The sequence below is a fragment of the Mastigoproctus giganteus genome, chromosome 6, assembly GCF_048544385.1.
Source record: "Mastigoproctus giganteus isolate SK-2022 chromosome 6, ASM4854438v1, whole genome shotgun sequence".
NCBI lineage: Eukaryota > Metazoa > Arthropoda > Arachnida > Uropygi > Thelyphonidae > Mastigoproctus > Mastigoproctus giganteus.
In genome coordinates this window covers 73572567-73593659 of record NC_143580.1, presented here as the reverse complement: position 1 = coordinate 73593659, position 21093 = coordinate 73572567, and the positions used below count along the sequence as shown (strand labels likewise).

The 21093-nt window shown below is 37.6% G+C and overlaps 1 protein-coding gene across 1 annotated transcript in view; it reads left to right on the top strand.

Annotated features, from left to right (window-relative positions):
• Positions 1–21093, top strand: part of LOC150084410 (transmembrane protease serine 5-like) — a 289626-nt gene that overhangs the window by 131107 nt on the left and 137426 nt on the right. Inside the window, exon 7 of the mRNA XM_090375211.1 lies at positions 13782–13901. Within this exon, the coding sequence (XP_090231337.1) occupies positions 13782–13901 (120 nt within the window). The remainder of the gene's footprint in view (positions 1–13781; positions 13902–21093) is intronic.

Here is a 21093-nt window from a genome sequence, read left to right as displayed (position 1 = left end):
TGGCAAGGGATGCAAAGAAAAACAGCAAAGAGTTCTTTACTTATGTAAACTCTAGAAGGAAGGGGATGAATCAGATTGGTCCACTTGATATTGATGGGTCAAGTGTTGATGATCCTGCTCAGGTAGCTAACAAACTAAATGAATATTTTGCATCGACATTCACACATGAGGAGTTATTCAGCTAGGGGAATTCCAGAGGTGTATTCAACTCTAGCAGTAAGCTACAGATTCTTGAAATAACTGGGAGTAAAGTGGAGGAGAAATTGTTGAAGATAAACACAAGAAAGGCACCCGGGGTGGATGGGATCTATCCAGTTATATTAAAGGAGGCAGCAAAGGAAGTAAGCAAACCCTTAGCCATAATTATGAGAGCTTCCTTGGACTCAGGGGAGGTACCCATAGACTGGAAATGTGCAAATGTGACCCCAATTCACAAAGGAGGATCAAAGGCTGACACAAGTAATTATAGACCTGTGAGCCTAACTTCTGTTCCAGGAAAATTAATGGAGCCACTGGTTAAAGAAGCACTGCAGGATCATTTAGACAAGACTTCAGTTATAGCTCAGACACAGCATGTTTTTGTTAAGGGGAAGTCTTGCCTGACCAACTTGATTGGATACTATGATGCAGTCACAAAAGAACTGGATGCAGGGAATAACTTTGATATTATATACTTGGATCTTAGAAAGGCTTTTGATACTGTTGCACATGGAAGACTGCTACACAAATTGGAGCAGTGTGACATTGGAGGCAAATTGCTGCTATGGATAAAGGGGTGGTTGAGGGGGAGAAGACAGAGAGTGGTAATCAATGGACACTGCTCATCGTGGACTGATGTTATTAGTGGAGTCCCTCAGGGCTCAGTATTGGGTCCATTATTGTTTTCTGTATTTATAAATGATATTGATGATGGTATATCGGGCTTAATGTCCAAGTTTGCAGACGATACAAAGGTTGGCAGGGTTGTCAAGGACACTACTGACACTATGCTGCTGCAACAGGATCTGGAAAGGTTGAGCAGATGGGCTGAGAGGTGGCAAATGAAGTTTAACATTGATAAATGTAAAGTACTACACATGGGAAACAGCAACCCCAGAGCAACATATCAACTCTGTGGTACTACACTGACAGTGGTAGAGAATGAAAGGGACTTGGGGGTGGTTGTGCAGGCAGATATGAAGTTCTCTGAGCAGTGCAGACGGGCTGCAAGAGTAGCTCATGGAGTATTGTCAATGATATACAGGAATTTTTCCAGCAGGGATAAGGAGGTGATTATTCCATTGTATAAGGCAATGGTCAGGCCACACCTAGAGTACTGTATACAGGTCTGGAGGCCTCATTTCAAGAAGGATGTAGAGCTGCTGGAACGAGTACAGAGAAGGGCAACAAGATTAGTGAATGGAACAAAGGGGTGCTCTTACGATGAAAGGCTTAAGTTTTGCAAATTACAGTGTCTGGGGACTAGGCACCAGCGAGGTGATCTGATAGAGGTGTATAAAGCCTTGAATGGTTTAAGCATGCTCAATGCTGATGGGATTCTTCCTCTAGCATAGAAAAATCACCTGAGAGGGCATAAATTCAAATTGAGGAAAGACAGATGTAGGATAGACGTGCGGAAATTTGCCTTTAGCCAGCGGGTGGTTGGTTGGTGGAACAGACTTCCATCCCTTGTGGTGGAGGTTGATAGCCTAAATAAGTTTAAGGCTCAGCTGGACAGGTATTTTGAACGAACAGAGGGGTGAAGTGGAAGTGGGTTTTTTTTTTTTTTTTTGGCTGATGCTGCATAAGCTTGCTTTCTTGCATCAAATGCCTCTACTAATGCTAATGGTAAGTAAATACCTTCCATGAATGATCTAATGAAGAGAAAGTGATGAGAAATGTCTACAATATGTGAGATGTTTGATGGGGTAGAGGTTTTAAAAGTTCAAGAAATTTAGGTCAGTGGTTTCATGCTACAAGAGGGCTATAAAACATTGTATAAGTAGGACAATGCCTTACTCTATACATATCACTGAACAACAAAGTTGCATCATTATTGCGCTATGCATTTGAAATAAAAACCACTGCTTCAGCAAACAAGTATATTGCCATTTATTTAAAATGTAACCCTTTTCCCCATACCTAGATTTTGATTCTTTTGAATGGTCCTATCAGAGGGTAAGTAGGCATTGTAGGTGAATGGCTTCATGATCCAACAATGAAAAAATATCTACTGTATGTGAGATGCTTGATGGTGTAAAATTTTTAAAGCTCAACAAACTTAGGGCAAAGGCCTCATGCTACGAAAGAGCTATTAAACTAAATCTACTAAGTGCATCAGCTGGGTTGTCAGATTAGTCATTTCTGGTAAATATTATTGGTAACTATTTCCTTACTGATAAGACCCCAGAAAATGTCAAAAATCAGGTACAGGAAATGGCACTCTCTATTGGAGCATGCTTTGTATGTAAGGTACTTGGTACAGTACCAAGGCAACTCATGGTGAAGGACTTCCACAATATGACTAGTTAATGAGTAGTAACTAGTAGCATACTTAGTTTGCTCACTGTAGATTAAAGCTATATCCTAATTGTGTGCATAAAAACAATTTAAGGAATATAAAATCATATTGCACAAATAATTTTAGGGCCACCAAGGAATTGGAGCCCTAAAGCAGCTGCCTAATGATTAAACTGGTACTGCATTTGTTTTGCTTCTGCGTAATTCAAATAAATAACATTTAATATGTTCGTGAATTCATTTTTTTTTCATTAAACTCAAAGATAAATTTAAAACACTTTTGTTTAATTTTTCGTAACTAATAAATTTCTCATGCATTCCTAATTACATTCACATGGATTATTACTATATTTAATACCACTCAAATACCATGTGAAATTAATAATATAGTTTATTAAGCTATTTTCATAAACTACTATACATTAAGGTGACATTTCAGGCATCTTATCGATATCCATCATCAGACTATGCCATTTGGGGAACGGAAAATAGAAAGGGTTACAAATTTGAATATATTAAAATTACAATTAATATTAAAATTATAAATATACTATTCTAAAATATTAAGTTTGAATTACTGTTGCAATAGAAACCAGATATTAAATTATGAAACCTTAGATAAATACATAGAGATTAAATTCTTACCTGCTGACAGACTCCTCTTGCTGATGCTCCCAGAAACTCGATGTACAACAGGCAAAGGGTGCTGCCAGCAGTTAATTTATAGGTAAGGGATTAAGTCCAATAGTGAATAGAATTGTGCCAAGTTTCCTGTCCTGGATCTGGGGTTCTTGTGTAGTGGAAGCCTGTAGTGACCTTTGATCTCATACTCTGAACATCAGAGTTGGTGTGCATGCTGATTCTGGTGGTCTGGATGAGTTTAATGTGAGCTACTCCTCTGGACATCTGGCCTATTTTGTTTTCCTGGTTTTTCATTTCTTCTTCTGTTTTCTTATCAAAAAGATGGAAATAATGCTGGTTGAATTCACCTCCCTGTTTTCTGTTGATTGCTGAGGCTCTGAACATTTTTATGAAGAGGGCTTCTTTGAATTTCCTTCTGTTGTATTGGTTGTGATTTGAAAGGATTCTAGTGTTGATGAAATCCCAAGTGTCACCACATTGGAATGCATGGCAGGCTGTATCGGACTTTAGAAATCTTCCATATTGTACATCTTTTTTTGGGTTCTTTGATTCTGCAGTTCAGATGTCTATATGATTCTCCTATATATGTGTATAGGAGGCTGTCAGCAGATAAGAATTTAACTGCTTTGTATTTACCTAAGATCTACCTAATTTAATATCTAGTTTGTGTTTTAACAGTCATTCAAACTTAATACAGTGGATTCCGGTTATTTGGACCATCAGTTAGGCAAATCTTAAAAAAACAGAACCCAATCAAGAAAATAGCCAGTGTTTACTTCACTTAATTGGGATAACATGCAGTTTAATCGTGGCAGGAGACTGCAGCACTGGAGATTACCCTATGATTGTCTCTGACCGTACCACGTGGTTCGGTTGGATTTCTGGAGGTAACAACAATAAAACAATAAAAACAATTAGCAGTCACCTGTTTATTGGGCTTTTCTGTTAGTGCAATCTATCATAAACAGATAGTAAGCTCGATCTTATTGAATTTGCAATAATACCGACAGCTGGAATTCTGTGGGTTATTATGATGAAATGTGTTTACACTTCCTTGAAATCTTCAATCATATAAAAAAAACTAATTTTCAGAATCTTCTCTTCATTCCTATTTTTAAAGCTTCGTAACTTGTTACTCCGTTCTCACTTGCACGTATCGTGTTACTTGCAATTTGTGTGTGCCATGTTCTTTGTTATTGATTGCTTCTCTTTTTACTGTTTTAAATTTTAACCCCCACCCACAAATGTCAGTGAACAGAAATGTCAACAAGTTAGTATGTACATATTACAGTACGTATTAATTATTCCGATTTTCACGTATATTCCAATTTTCGCGTATCATTTAATTTTTTAATTGGTAAGGTAATAAAGGGTAAATTTGTGTTTAATATATTTTTACTTTTATAGCCTGTGGATAACATTCCTCTTATTTTCGCTAATTAGAATCACTGTTTAATAGAATTAAAATTCAATTCACAAACATGATCACAATGATCGGCGCTTACTACACATCGTATAGTTTGTTTGTTTGTTATTTGGTTTTTTAGGAGCATTAGCAACTAAGGCCATATTGCTCCGGGGATATGCAGTGGTCATTCCCTGACCTTTCCGCATCCTCCATATTTGGTGGATACAGGCTCTAACCCCGGTCTATTCAAGAAGCGTGTGCTACGCACTGCTGCTCCTGCCCACCCGGCTACGGAGGCGCTTCATCGTATAGTGAACGATACTTTACTATGGTGAGTCCATCGTAACGTGATTTGATTGTACAGTGAACAAACTGTAAACTGGGGGTCCATTGTATTTTTAACTGTTTACGTGAAACTTCGGATAATTGGGGCAGCCACTTAATCGGGCCAAAATGCACTAGTCCTAATGTGTTCCAAATAACCGGAATTGACTGTAATTTGGAATCATACATTTTTAATTGTAATTATAATTGTAATATTGTAATACATTCAAATTTGTAACCCTTTCTATATTCTGTTCATCATCAGACCAACAGCATGGTCTGATGATGGGTATTGGTAAGATGCCTGAAATGTAACCTTAATGTATAGTAGTTTAGGCAAATAGCTTAATAAACTATAATATTAAATTTACGTGGTATGTGACTGGTATTAAATATAGTAATAACCTTAATGGAAAATAGCCATGTAACATCCTTCCCCAGCTATATTACACTGAGTGGACAGAAATCATGTAATACCTACGTAGTAATGAGTAGGCCCGGATAAAGGCAATCACATGGTGAGATATTGAGTTCACTAGTTCATGAAAGCGTTCCACGGGTATTTCCATCCATGCTTGCTGCACTGCTGTCCATAATTCTGTTGCATTCTTGGGTGGAGAATCCAAAGCTCGAATGGACCTTTCCACAGCATCCCAAAGATGCTCCACAGGGTTCTTGTCCAGTGAGCAGGGAGGCCATTCCATGGTGGTAAAATCTGCAGAATGCTCTTTGAACCATGTTCTAGTTACTATGGCTCTGTGGGGAGGTGCATTGTCCTGCTGGAAGAGTCCACTGCCCTGTGGATGCACATGTAACCTGGACCGTTCAGAGATGCATCTAGACGTATCAGAGGTACCAACGTGTGCCAGTTGAACGCTCCCCAGATAATCACCGGCCATCCACTTGCCTGAACAGTTCCTTGTTGACAGGATGGGTGCATAGCTTCTTGCAGTTTCTGCTAGATGCATCCTCCTGAAATAACTGGAAATGGGACTTATCAGACCAGGAGACCCGTCTCCAATCATCCAAGGTCCGGAGTGCCGATGTTCTTTTGCCAGTTGAGGCATAGAGTCCTGTGCCGTGGTGTTATCAGTGGGGCTTCTGGTCAGTCGGCTGCTCCCATAACCTACTGCTGCTAATGATCATCTGATGGTCTTGGTGGAGATGTTTCTGGCACCTCCCTCATTGAAGTCAGCGGTATTTGTGCCACTGTCACTCTCCGGTTGGCTGAAACAAAGTGAGGCAGACGTCGACGGCCATGTTCATCCACCACCTTTCTCTGCCCACAGCACTGTCCACAATGAGATGTTATTCCAGAAATGGCATATTTCCGATACACTCTTGATACTGTCAAACAGGGATAGTGCAATTTCTGTACCACCTCCACGATAGAGTTGCCCATGTGTTGGGCACCCACTATCATCCCACTTTCAAAGTTGGTTAACTCACAACGTTTATCCATACTGACATCGAATTACCATCTACATGAATGCAGTGTACTTATATACCTGCCAAGCAGTGGGTTCATCCACTAGCGAGAGGGGTGACATCGTCACGTTGCCCAGGAACCAAGTATCTTATGAATTCTGTCCTTTCAGTGTACATTCACATGGATTTTGCAGTTTTCTTAATAACAGTATTATGTATATATTATGTGTTCAGTCACAGGCCAATTTGAACGTGTGCAGGCTGAAAATCATGAAATAGCTCATGGGGATAAACTTCACTCCCTCTGCCTAACTATAGTCCTAGTTGAAGAGGCCTTTAAGAATTCCCCAGAGTTTATTGGGATTCATGTCCAGTCCTCCATGATGTTACTTACCTCCGAACTTGGGTGCCTTGTGTGTGTGGTTCAAAGCTTGAGAACAGCTCTAGGCACTACTCTTCATTGGGTGTGTACTCAGGATAGGCCAAAGTTCTTAAGTCCCTGCCAATCACACATTCGTTGTATTCCATTTCATCTTTTAAAGAATCTAGTCCATGTATTAAGACACACATGAATTGGCATGCTATTATCATGAGAGATTGATCTCATCACTGAATACAGATCCAGATAAGCAGGTTTGTGCTTATTTTTCATTTAAATCCAATTTCATTGATATTACAAAAGTAAGAATCACCATAATGATCTTATGGCTCCCTGCATATTATGGTAAACAGTACATTAACCTTTTCTTTTTGTTCACTCAGTCACTTAATCCATTTGAAAAAGCAGCTACTGTGATTTCGTTAGGAAAGAGCCACACACAAAGCAGAGTTTGTTGAGTGATTTCTACACTTTAGAGACATTAGTATTAGAAGGGGCATATTATTCAAGAAAGAAAACTTATACAGCATCAGTGTGGTGGGGAACTTCCCACATTACATGATTAACCAATCGAAGGATTTGTCAAGTTTAAAATTATTTAAACTTCCTACTTCCACAACACCAGATAGATGTTTCAGAAGGCAAATTTCCACACATCTTTTCTGCAACTACTGTTCCCAAATTTAAATTTATGTCCATTCATGAGTGTTTTCTGAACAAGAGGAAGGATGCCATTAGAATTTACCTTACTAAATCTGTTCAATGCTTGAAACACCTTAATCAGATCTCCTCATAGTTGCTGATTTCAGGACCTGTGAGGAGATCCAATTATGCCGAAATTTGCAGAACTGAAGTCTTTCTTGGTAAGAGTGCCCTTCGCTAATCCTATTGCTTTTCTCTGCACCTGTTGCAAGAGATCCACATCCTTCTTTAAAGCTTCCAAACTGGTATGTAGTACTCAAGATGTGACATTACTTACAGTGGCACAATCACCTAATCCCTGCTGGCAAAATTCACATATAATATTGACAAAATGCCATAGGCTATCATCCTAGCAGAATGTCTGCACTGCTCAGAGAACTTCATCTCTGACTGCACAGTTACCCCAGGTCTGTTTTGTTCTCCACTACCCTGAGCAGGTAGTGGAGAACACAGAGTTGGTATGTTATTATGGGATTGCTGCTATCCTTATTCATTACCTTGAAAATGTCAATGTTAAACTTCAGTTGCCACTTTTCAGTCCAGCAATAATTCCAGTGAAAGTAGTCCTCATGCAACTTTAAATATGAGTGAGTTATATCTAGTTAGGATCTCTGGAATGTCATGGAGGAAACATGTTGTTGTTATGTTGTGTTAGCCTGTGGAATCCCGCTGCTGGACAAAGGCCTCCCACAACTTTCTCGATTCATCTTGGATCGATGCCAATCTTATCCAAGTGGGAGCCCACAAGGGATGTTAACTTGTCTTTTTACCTGGTTTTCTGTCTTCATCTATTTATTTTTCCTTCTCTTGGTAACCAAACAAGTGTGGGCTTATCCTATGAGTCCTCTTGTTTTCTGGTAAGATATACTGCCCACTTCCATTTTAAGGACATCATTGATTTTAGTTTTTTTTTGTCTGAGGAGGAAACATAATTGAAGTTAATGAATTATGATTAAAAAACATAAATTTACACCTTTGGACAATATAAGTATTAGTGTTTAGTATTAATGGCAGCAAATGATGCAAGAAGGCAGGCTTATACAGCATCAGCCAAAAAAAAAAAAAAAAAAAATGATTTCACCTATCCATCCCCTCCAATAGTTTGTGTAGTTCTTCCTTGAATTTATTTAATCTGTCCACTTCCAGAACATCACACAGACATTTATTCAGAAATCACCCATTGGATAAAGGCGAACTTCTGCACATCTATTCTGCAACCATCCTTCCTCATTTTGAATTTAAGCATGTTCATAGTCTAAGCAAAAGGTAAAATCCCATCAGCAATGAGCTTGCTCAACCATTCAAAGCCTTAAACATTTCAGTAAAAATCGCCTTGCAGGTTCCTAATGTCCAGATGCTGCAATTTCAGAACAAGCCTTTCTTGGTAAGAGAACCCATTAGTTCACCTCACCAATCTCATTGCCCTTCTCTGTAGACATTCCAGCAGTGCCACATCGTTCCTAAAATGAGGCATCCAGATCTATATGCAGTATTTAAGATATGGACTGACCATTGCCTTATACAATGGAATAATCACCTCCTTAACTCTGCTAGCAAAATTCCTGTATATCATTGACGAAACCGTATGTACTGTCCTAGCAGATTTTCTTCACTGTTTAGAAATTTTCACATCTGACTGCACAGTTACCATTAAATTTTTTTTTTTTTTTTTTTCATTTTGCACTACCTTGAGTGTAGTACCGCACACAGTTGTATATTAATCTGGAATTACTGCTACTATAGGCAGTACTTTGCATTTGTGAATCATAAACGTGAATTGCCTTTTTTCAGCCCAACTGCCTAATTTCTCTAGATCTTATTGCAGTAGCCTACGGTCTTTAGTGTCATTAACACTCTGTCAACCTTCATATCATCTCCAAACTTAGACATTAAGCATTAAGCCTGATATACTTTCATCAATATTATTAATAAATACAGAAAATAACGATGGGCACAGCACTGAAATTGAGGGACACCACTGATAACGTTAGTCTATGAAAAGCAGTGTCTATTAGCATTAGAAGAGGCACATGATGCAAGAAAGCAAGCTTATACAGCCTCAGCAAAAAAAAAAAAAACCTGATCCGTTCATTCCAAATGTTTGTTTAGTTCTGCCTTTTAATTTATTTAGGCTATCAACTTCCACAACAACTGATGGAAGTTTGTTCCAGCAATCAACTACCCACTGGCTAAAGGCAAACTTCTGCACATCTATTCTACAACTCTCTTTCCTCTGTTTGAATCTATGCCCCCCTCAGATTTGTAATCTAAGTTAGAGGAAGAATCCCATCAGCATTGAGCCTGCTCAATCCATTCAAGGCCTTATACACCTCAATCAGATCCCCTCGCAGGTGCCTAGTCTCCTGAGGCTGCAATTTCCAGAACTTAAGCCTTTCTTCATAAGAGCACCCCTTTGTTCTCTTCACCAGTCTTGTTGCCCTTCTCTGTACTCTTTCTAGCAACTCTACATCCTTCCTAAAATGAGGCTTCCAGACCTGTACGCAGTACTCAAAGTGTGGCCTGACCATTGCCATATACAAGGGGATAATCACCTCCTTATCCCTGCTCGCAAAATTCCTGTATGTCATTGAAAAGACACCTTGACCTACTTTGGCAGCCTGTCTGCATTGCTCAGAAAACATCATATCTGACTGCACAATTACTCCCAGGTCTCTTTCATTCTCCACTACCCTGAGTGTAACACCACCCAGTTGGTACATTTCTCTGGGGTTATTGCTACCCATTATGCAGTACTTTACATTTATCAATGTTAAACTTCAATTGCACTTCTCAGCCCATCTACCGAATTTTTCCAGATCCTGTTGCAGCAGCATACTGTCATTGCCATTATTAACAATCCTGCCAACCTTTATATCATCTGAAAACTTTGACATTAAGCTTGATATTGATAACAACTCTCTCTCTCTCTCTCTCTCTCTCTCTCTCTCTCTCTCTCTCTCTCTCTTTTCTGCTCAACTATCCCTTTATCCATAGAAGTAACTTGCCATTAATACCACTCTTCTCAAGTTTGTATAACAGTCTCTTATGTGCAGTAGAATCAGAATCATCCTGAAATCCAACTACATGATATCGAAATTATTTTTTGAATCTAGTTCCTTTGTTATTGTCATAGTATACCATCAAATTGGTCAGACAAGATCTCTCCTCAACAGACACTTGTTCTGACTTGAGGTATAACTGCACTCCTGCCTAGATGGTACTGCATTACTTCTTTAACTAGTGACTCCCTTATTTTCCCTGGAACAGAAGTTAAGCTAACAGGTCTGTAATCACTCATGTCACCCTTTGATCCCCTCTTTGTGAATTGGGGATACATCTACACATCTCAAGTCCACAGGACCTCCAGTAAATCCAAAGATATGCTCATAATTATGGCTAAGGGTTTGCTTACCTCCTTTGCTGCCTCTCTTTGTATGATTGGATGGATTCCAATCACCCAAGCTGCCTTTCTTATGTTTAATTTCAACAATTTCTCTTCCACTTTCCTCTCAGTTATTACAAAATCATTTAGCTCCTTGTTAGAATTTGATCTAGAATTCCCTTTCTTAAAGAATTCCTCATATGTGAATATAGATGCCAAATACTTATTCAGCCTGTTAGCAACCTTAGTAGTTTCGTCAACAGTTAATCCATTGACATTGAGTGGACTAAAGTAATTCAATCCCTTCAATCTACTGTTAATATAAGTAAAGAAGTCTTTGCTACTTTTCTTGGTTTGCTTTGCCATAGACTTCTCATAATCTACCGTTGCTTGCCTAACCTCCTTTGTGACTTGATTGTAGACTAGTTTATGTCTACCATAGGCTTCAGTAGCACTTGATAATTTATATGAATCTCGTGCATTTTTCTTCTCTGCCACATGTTTCAACAGTACATCTAACATCCATTTAGGTCTAAGCCTTGAACTGTATTTCTTAGTTGGTATGAAAAGCCGAGTAGACTCTATGATTATTTCGCTTTTAGAATTCGTTGTTGGTAACATCATTAGTTGGTAACACTGTATAGAATTTAAAAGCTGTCTGTGACCACTATAGTCTCATTTACATGGCAAAAACCCTTCCCTTTACTCTTGATAATAGTTACACCTTTAAGTAGAACCCACATCAATACACTGTGATCACTGCCACCTAGTGGTTCTTTTATCTGCAGATTCTTAATGCATGAAGAATCATTGCTGATAATAATCAGATCAAAAGTGATTCTCTCTCTCTCTCTCTCTCTCTCTCTCTCTCTCTCTCTCTCTCTCTCTCTCTCTCTCTCTCTCTCTCTCTCTCTCTCTCTCTCTCTCTCTCTCACATGCTGCTGGTGTAGAAAAGAGTCATTCAATAAATCCACAAAAGTCTTGCTAGTGTGTGAGTGACCTACCACAAGTTCCAGTCAGTATCTGGAAAGTTCAAATCTCCCATCATAACACATTCTGATTTATAGGCCCCCGCTCTATTTCTCTGTACATTGTTCATTGTACTCATCAGAGTCATTAGGCCTATAACACACTCCTACTCTCAATTTTGCTTTCCCAGGGCTTATATCACACCAAATTAACTCAACATTGCATTGACCACCATGTCAACTGGAAGGATTCTCTTAGATTTTCTATGCTTCTTAAATAAGAGCACAACCCCTCCCTCTTGTCCTTTCTATACATTGAACTACCATATTTAATTTCTGCATTCCTTATATCTGAGTGATGCCAAATCTCTCATATCCCTACAACATCTGCATTTGATGACTTGACAAGCACTTCAAATTTGTCAAATTCATTTCCTGTGCTCCTAGCATTGGTGTACATGCTGCTCTTACTCTTAGTTACCCTAATACAGGCCATATGTTGTAGGTGGTAGATGACTGTCATCAACCGGTGCAATACCACCACTTTGCTTATTGGAGGCTTGAAGTGGCGAAACCCTTGTTTAGTCTCTAGAGCAAAGTTTCCGGCATCCCCCTACCCCCATACTTCTCCTTCAACCCATGCACGGTACTAAGTGCTATAGGTTTTGATACCTTTCGTGTTTGGGGATTTCATAAAAAAAATATATATATATATATATATTTTCTTGTTCTGTGATGACCCACAGCAGGCCTTGAAATCCCTTGTACATTTTTTGCAATACACAAGAACCCTGGATGCAAGATAAAAACTTGGCACCAGCAGCACGGTCTGATGATAGGTATCGGTAAGATTCTAAACCAGCCTGCACACCAACCCTGATGTAAAGAGTATGGAAGATAATGTCACCCCAGGCTTCTAAGAACCCCGAATCCAAGATAAAAACTTGGTACTATCATTCTATTGACTATGGAGTTAATCCTCCTATAAATTAACTGCTGACAGCACCTCTGGCCTGTATGCACATCAGATTTTTGGGAGTATCGTCAAGAGAAGTCTGTCAGCAGGTAAGAATTTAATCTCTTTGTAATTACCTTAGAGATCCTGTTTTCTATTGTAATGGTAATTCAAAACTTAATACTTTAAAACCATAATTTGCGAATTGTAATTGTAATATTATTAACTGTAATTGTAATATTATTAACTGTAATTGTAATATTCTAAAAAAAGATTCGAATTTGTAATCCTTTCTATTTTCTGTTTCCCCAACAATTTGGTCTGGTGATGGGTATTGGTAAGATACCCAAAACGTCACCTTAATGTATAGTAATGTAGGCATACTGCCTAATAGACTATATTATTAATTTTTACATGGTATAAAGAGTGGTTTTAATGTAATAATAACATTAATGGAAAACAACCACGTAGCTTCCCTAACTATACTGTAAAATAATGAACCAATGTATACTCCCCACCATGACTTATGGAAGTGAAACTTGGGCACTCACCAAAAGAATGGAAGAGAAGCTGTAAACTACACAGCAAAGAATGGAATGAATTATATTAGGAATCAAACTGTTAGATAAAAGAGAAACACATGGAACTCGAGTAAAGGATATTCTTATCAAAACTAAAGAACTGGAATGAACTTGCACAGGACACATAGCTCGAAGACATGATGACAGATGGAATAAGAAAATAACAGAATGGTACCCAAGAGGAGCTAAAAGAAAACCAAACCAAGAAGATAACAACAGAGATGGACAGATGAAATTCAAAAGTCTGTGGGCAGTAAATGCACATCTACCCAGCAACGAAAGTTGCTGGGTAGATGTACCTTCATCCAGCAGATGGTCAGCTGTTGGGAATACCTTACATCTGGTGTTGTAGAAGTGGGTGGTTTGAATAAAATCAAGAAAAAACTAAAACTGTTAGAAGGGGGATGGCCAGGCAATGTGGGAAGTGTTGGCTCTCTTTTAGCTGTTTCTCTATAACCTTGCTTTCTTATATCATTTGCCACTACTAATACTAATATCTATTTAATTTTATAGGGCTGCTTCCAATACAAGATATTTACCAATCCCAAAAAGTTTTTCAGCTCATACATTTCAGCTGACAGAGAAATCAAGTGATTTTATGTTGAAACTCATCCAGGGAAATCTTGTGTTAAGGTGAGTAATTGATTGCATAAAATCTGATATATAAATCGTGGTTTAATACTGATAACAATGGATTTTAATAAATGAATTTAGATGAAATTTGAGATTGAATTACATGAAATGAATTGAAACGCGTTATACATGTTATATGTATAAAATGTTTATAAATTATGACTGTTCATATTATATTTATAAAATATGATATAATAAAATGTTCATATTATAGTTATAAATATTATATGAAATGAATTGAAACATGTTATACATGTTATATGTATGAAATGTTTATAAACACATTTTTGCATCTGTGCGGGACAGAGGGGTAAAAATAACTGTGAATTCGGATGAAAAATTCTGTGTAGTTACATTATTTTGATTCTGAAATGTGAAAAACAGAGCTTAAAGTGCAAAGAACAATAATTAACTATGACATTTTGCAAAGTGATTTGTTTTTATGACAGTATGAAGTAAATCTTGTAAATAATCTTTTTAAGTTGTTCACAAATGCATAAAGAACCTTTTGTCTTCACCATATCTCTCTCTACCTTTATTAAACAGTCTAGTATTTTAGTATTAGCCATATAGTACAAGGAAGCCATAGGCACTTGCTGCACCAGATAGAAAAAATAATGACAAAATAAAAAATAATATCAAAGTATATAAATTTACAAAATAAAAGCAGATCTCAAATCTCTCCTACTATATAATATCATTCCTACATTTGAGATGGTGTCCCCAAAACTTCAATCAAGAGGCTTGATGCCCCCAGAAAAGGACAGAAAGTCAGTCAGTTTAATTTTTGACCTACCCTTACAAAGTTCTTCCACTTTCTATCTGTTGGGGAGGGATTGTAAGGTTACAGCACCAGTGTTAGTGCGACAGTGTTTGGATGTTACAAGGCTCCATTGTCATGAGGTGCTTCTGCTGTCCTTCCTCCCCCAATGAGCTTTTAGCAGTTAATACTACACAATCTCTGTGCCCTCAATATTCAAGGGAAGAGCTTCCCATGAATACCACAGTTTGGATTGGCATTGTGTTTTTATCGAAGGTTCCACAACTCTGGTTGCTTCATCTTCAATGCTGCCGTAATCTTTTACATATATCTTGTTCCTAATTTTGGTATGGATGAGAATTAGCAGAGAATCAATCATTTAGAAAACAAACACATCTTTATTTAAGACCACAAGTTATTTAAGATACACAAGTTACAATATTAGTAAATATTTGGGAGGAGAGAGAGAATTTCCTTCCTCAAAAATTATCATCTTTTGGCTATCTCAGCCTAGGTCTAGTAATGGTTTAAACATACATTCATTAAGAAATATATTTCTGCCTAAGTTTGAATAATATTCTTACTGCTGCTATGGTAATTATACATAAATAATCGCATTCCTATCATCCATTACCTTAACTCAGTGCATAAATTTTAGTTTCATTTCATTGTAAGTACACAAGATATATATATATGATAGAGGTGTATAAGGCTTTGAATGGTTTGAGCATGCTCAATGCCAATGGGATTCTTCATCTTTCTCAGAATAATCACCTCAGAGGGCATAAATTCAAATTGAGGAAGGACGGATGTCGGATAGATGTGCGGAAATTTGCCTTTGGCCAGCGGGTGGTTGGTTGGTGGAACCGACTTCCATCACTTGTTGTTGAAGTTGATAGCCTAAACAAATTTAAAGCTCAACTGGACAGGTATTTCGAACGAACGGAGGGGTGAAATGGGAGAGGGTTTTTTTTTTTTTTTTGGCTGATGCTGAATAAGCTTGCTTTCTTGCATCATATGCCTCTACTAATGCTAATGCTATATATATAGAATCAAATTACTAAAGCATAGAACTGGGATATTATAATTACTAAAGCGTAGAACTGGGATATTATAAGATAATATTAACCAATCAGATTAATGCCATCTGAGATAGAACATTACATCCGTCGTTAAATATATAATAAACCGTCCTGTAGTTTAAAATACCCGAAGCAATCCAAGAACAAACCAGACCCTAGGCAACAATGGTTAAACATAAATATTAAATTCAATAAAAAATATATACATATTAGCCAACCATGGGAAAAGATGCTTTGCAAGGGACTTTGTCGAGGGCTAAACCCCTACAAAATACATAACCCATGGCTGGCAGAGCCATCAGTTTCTGTTTTCACCATGGGTATATCCTACTCCCTATAACCTTAACATTTTCACTATGAATATTGCCTATTTGGCGTTTAGGAATTTATATTAGGAATTAGCCATTCCGGTATTCCATTTTTCGATATATTTCCGTTATATATTACCATTTTTTACCGGCTCTGCTTTGCTGATATTATCTTACTATACCAGGATCCCTTTCTTATAGGGTCGGGAAGTTATGCTCCCGGTACCATCCTATGTACAGTCGTATAAACACTTTTCCTTCACTTTTTACTTTTAACTATCTTATTCTTATTTTTCATACTTCATGAACTATTAGAGCAATTTGAGGGGGATTGAGGTACTATTACTTTACTAGCCTTATCTCCATTCTCCTTTTGTTAGCTAATTTAGCTTATTATGTTTAGCAGATTATTTGGTTCTCAGCATTGCTTATTTACTATTTTGTTACAGCTATCGGTTGGGCTAAATGTCACCCAGCCTGTCTTCTGCAAAATTACTATTAATAAGCTACTTAATTTCTATTTTATTATATTATTTTATTTTAATACCTAACTTATGTGTGCATATCGACATCTTTTGGTCCTTGTTATACAGGCAGATGACAAAGAAACTGATGGCTCTGCCAGCCATGGGTTATGTATTTTGTAGGGGTTTAGCCCTCGACAAAGTCCCTTGCAAAGTATCTTTTCCCATGGTTGGCTAATATGTATATATTTTTTATTGAACTTAATATTTATGTTTAACCATTGTTGCGTAGGGTCCGGTTTGTTCTTGGATTGCTTCGGGTATTTTACTACAGGACGGCTTCTACATTTTTACAATTTAACATTATTTCATTCCTATATATATATATATATATATATATATAGAACAAAATACTAGGAAAAAATCATTTGGCCATTGTCATTTTTCATAAGTAAATATTAATGCATTCCTATTAGTTCAGACTCTCTCTCTCACTATACTCATTTAAGTAAGTTCTCACTTACCAGTTTTAGAATGTGTCACAGTTTTTCTCAGAATCTCTGGGAGCTTGATCCACCTTCTATGCTCTTGGGAGGCCTTCTTGGCTGCAGCAGCTGTGGGCAAGACTAGCACATCAGCTCTCTGTGAACTCTTTTACCACTGCAACTCTTTTTCAATGATCACCTTTCTCCCACCCCAGTCTTCCAAGTGCCCCCTTTTTAAGCCCAAAGCTTCCCCTAAAGTTTATTCAATCTCAGCATCTAGTTGAATGTCTGACGTCTGACTAAGACTTCTAAACAAACCCTCTTCATCGCTTTTTTGGAATAGAAGGATGATGCCTGATATGTGTGAATGCTCATTACATGCAAAAGGTATTCACGTGATAAATAAATTTTAAAAAAATTATGTGTGACATTTGGCATTTGTTCACAAATCTTCTGTTCCTTAGGCACTCGCACGCATGCGCGTGCACACACACACACATTCTTTCTTATTATCCTTCATTAGGTATAATGCACAGTACACAAAACATAAAAGAGAACATTTAATAGTATATATTCTTTCAGAACATATATACTTTTTATAGTTAGTAAGTTTAAAGCATAGTCAAGTTATACCAAATTTAAAAGTAAGATTCAAATTATATGTTTGAGATTAACATATTTCCATAAACCAATTTACAATTCCTTCAATGTTACATGCTCACATGAACTTCAGTATGGGTTTTGAAGTGTCACAGGTTGCTTACAGTCCTATTTCACTCTTGACCATCTTTTCCTGGAGTGGATTCACTTGGGCGATAGGTCTCAGTTATTTTCATGTCCACAGTTGGTGAAGACAGTATTTGATGAAGTACCAAATGAATTTTCAGGTCAAAAGAACTGCACATAACAATGGTGGCACTGATATAGTTAACACTGATAGGAGATGACATTTTCTTGGAGTAATCTTGCTTAATTGAAATTAAACAATGCACACATCTTCCTCAAGCCGATGGGTGTAGGGTTTACCCATTCTCAGCTTATTTCTCTTTATTAGTAACTGTCATTTTTACAGCTTGATCTCTTCTTTACTGGTGATTATTCTCTTTTTGGGTAGGTTTAACGATCTATTGTTATACCAAACAGACTGCCAAGTTATAAATGATGGAATGTTCTGTAATGCATCAATTACATACACAAGAATGACTTCCCTTCATAAAAAGGTCTACACCATTCAGTCCTCCTCCCAAATCAAGATAGCACATCAGATAGAGTCCTAGTTCTGAAGTCGGAACATCTCATGTGTCTGACTCTTCTTGTTCATCACTCTCAGAAATTACTGTATTTTTTGTTTCTTCCAAATTACCATTGGTGAAAATTAATTTATAAGGTTTTTCCATTATCTCTCTCATCTTGTTTTCCTTCTGAAATTCCAATAGGGTCCTTTAACTGCTATGTGGGTTCAAAGGTCTCCTAGGAAATACTGTTCTTCCTTTTCTTTTGTGGCATTTGTTCAATATTTTTTTCTGCAATAATATATAAGTATATATTGACTATGAATTTATAAGGATTAATAACACTTAGATAAGCACACTAATAGTTCCGTAGTAGCCTACCCTTACTTATTATTCCAACTCAATGCAATTTATAGTTCCCTCTCTATCTTTTCTGCTGTTTTACACCTGATAGGAATTATATATTTGATCCATATTCCTTGCATCGGTACAATTCCACAACCTGTACTTGTTAACAGGAGAGACTGCTTCTACAGGGATGGGATACACTTAAATAGAAAGGGTGCAAGAATATTTGCTGATGCTATCGAGGCAGTATTAGGTGGGTGGGAAAACTGCTAGTTTGAGGGGATACAAGGACTAATAGTTTAACAGTAGCCGCAGGCAGAGGTGAAGGTGATTCTTGCACAACTTCTATTAGCAGTTTCAGGGATGGATGGCAGTCATCGTGAAATAGGTCGGTATATGAGATGTGTTAGGGTAACTAGAAATAGCAATAGGAGCATGTATACCAATGCTACAAGTATAGTAAATAAATTTGATGAATTCGAAGTGTTGGTCAAGACATCAAAAGCGGAAATTGTTGGGATAGCAGAGACGTGGTATCACACAGAAAGAAGGAATGCAGAACTGGAATTTGGGGAGTACAGTGTGTACAGAAAGGATAGACAGGATAGAAAGGGAGAAGGTGTTATGCTGTTAATTAAGAAAAACATAAAATCAAAAGAAGTGTGCCCAGATGATATAGATGAACAGTGCACTGTTGAGTCAGTTTGGTGTGACATAAGCACTGCGAAAGCAAAAATAAGAGTAGGAGTGTGTTATAGGCCTAATGACTCGAATGAGTACAATGAACAATTGTACAGAGAAATAGAGTGGGCTAGTAAATCGGAATGTCTTATAATGGGGGATTTTAACTTCCCAGATATTAACTGGAACTTGTGAGTTGGTCACTCACATACTAGTCAGACTTTTGTGGATTTATTGGATGATTGTTTTCTGCAACACCACGTTCGAGAGGCAACCAGAGAGAGTAATACTCATAATCTATTTATCAGCAGTGATCATTCGTGTATTAAGAATTTGCAGATAAAGGAACCACTAGGTGACAGTGCTCACAGTGTACTGATGTGGGATTTACTTAGATATAATTACCATCATGGGTAAAGGAAAGGGTTTTTGCTTCCGTAAAGGTGAGTACAGTGGTCTCGGGAAGTTTTTAAATTCTGTACAGTGGGATCAACTGACGATGTTACCAATAGTAAATTCTAAGTGGGAAGCATTCACGGAATTAATCATGGGTGCTACTAAAAGTTTCATACCTATTAAGAAGTATTGTTCAAGGTTTAGGCCTATAAATGGTTATCAAATGAACTAATGCGACTAGTAACAGAGAAAAAAAATGCATGGGATGCATATAAATTATCAAGCGACTCGGAAGCCTATGGCAGATATAAGCTAGTCTGTAATCACGTCACAAAGGAGGTTAGGCAGGCGAAGGCAGATTATGAGAAATCCTTGGCAAAAGATGCTAAGAAAAACAGCAAGGATTTCTTTACTTATATAAACTCTAAAAGAAAGGGGATGAATCTGATTGGTCCATTGACATCGATGGTTCGACTGTTGATGATCCTGCTCAGATAGCAAACAAACTGAATGAGTATTTTGAATCTACATTCACACAGGAAGAATTATTAAGGTTTGAAAATGGCAGAAGGTTATCAAATTGTAGCAGGATACTTAATGATTTTGTAATAACTGAGAGCAAAGTGGAAGAGAAATTGTTGAAGTTAAACATAAGAAAAGTACCTGGGGAGGATGGGATCTATCCAGTTATATTAAAGGAGGCGGCAAAGCAACTAAGCAAACCCTTAGCCATAATTATGAGAGCATCCTTGGACCCAGGGGAGGTTCCCACGAACTGGAGATGTGCAAATGTATCCCCAATTCACAAAGGGGGATCGAAGGGTGACACAAGTAATTACAAACCAGTTACTTTAACTTCTGTTCCGTGTAAAATAATGGAGTCACTGGTTAAAGATGCATTGCAGAATCATCTAGACAAGACTGCAGCAATAATTCAGACACAGCATGGGTTTGTTAAGGGAAAGTCTTGTATGACAAATTTGATAGGATATTATGATGTGGTTACAAAGGAACTGGATGCAAAAAATAATTTTGATATCATATATTTGGATTTCAGGAAAGCTTTTGACACTGTTGCGCATGGAAGACTATTGTGCAAATTGGAGCAGAATGGTATTAAGGGTAAGTTGCTACAATGGCTAAAAGGATGGTTAAGTGGGAGAAGACAGAGGATGGTAATCAATGGGTGCTGCTCTTTGTGGACTAATGTTATTAGTGGAGTCCCACAGGGTTCAGTGTTAGGTTCACTGTTGTTTTGTATATTTATCAATGATATTGATGAAGGTATATCAGGCTTAATGTCAAAGTTTGCAGATGTTACAAAGGTTGGCAGGGTTGTTAATGACAGTATTGGCAGCGTGCTACTGCAACAGGATCTAGATAATTTGGGCAGATGGGCTAAGAAGTGGTGGCAACTGAAGTTTAAACTTGACAAA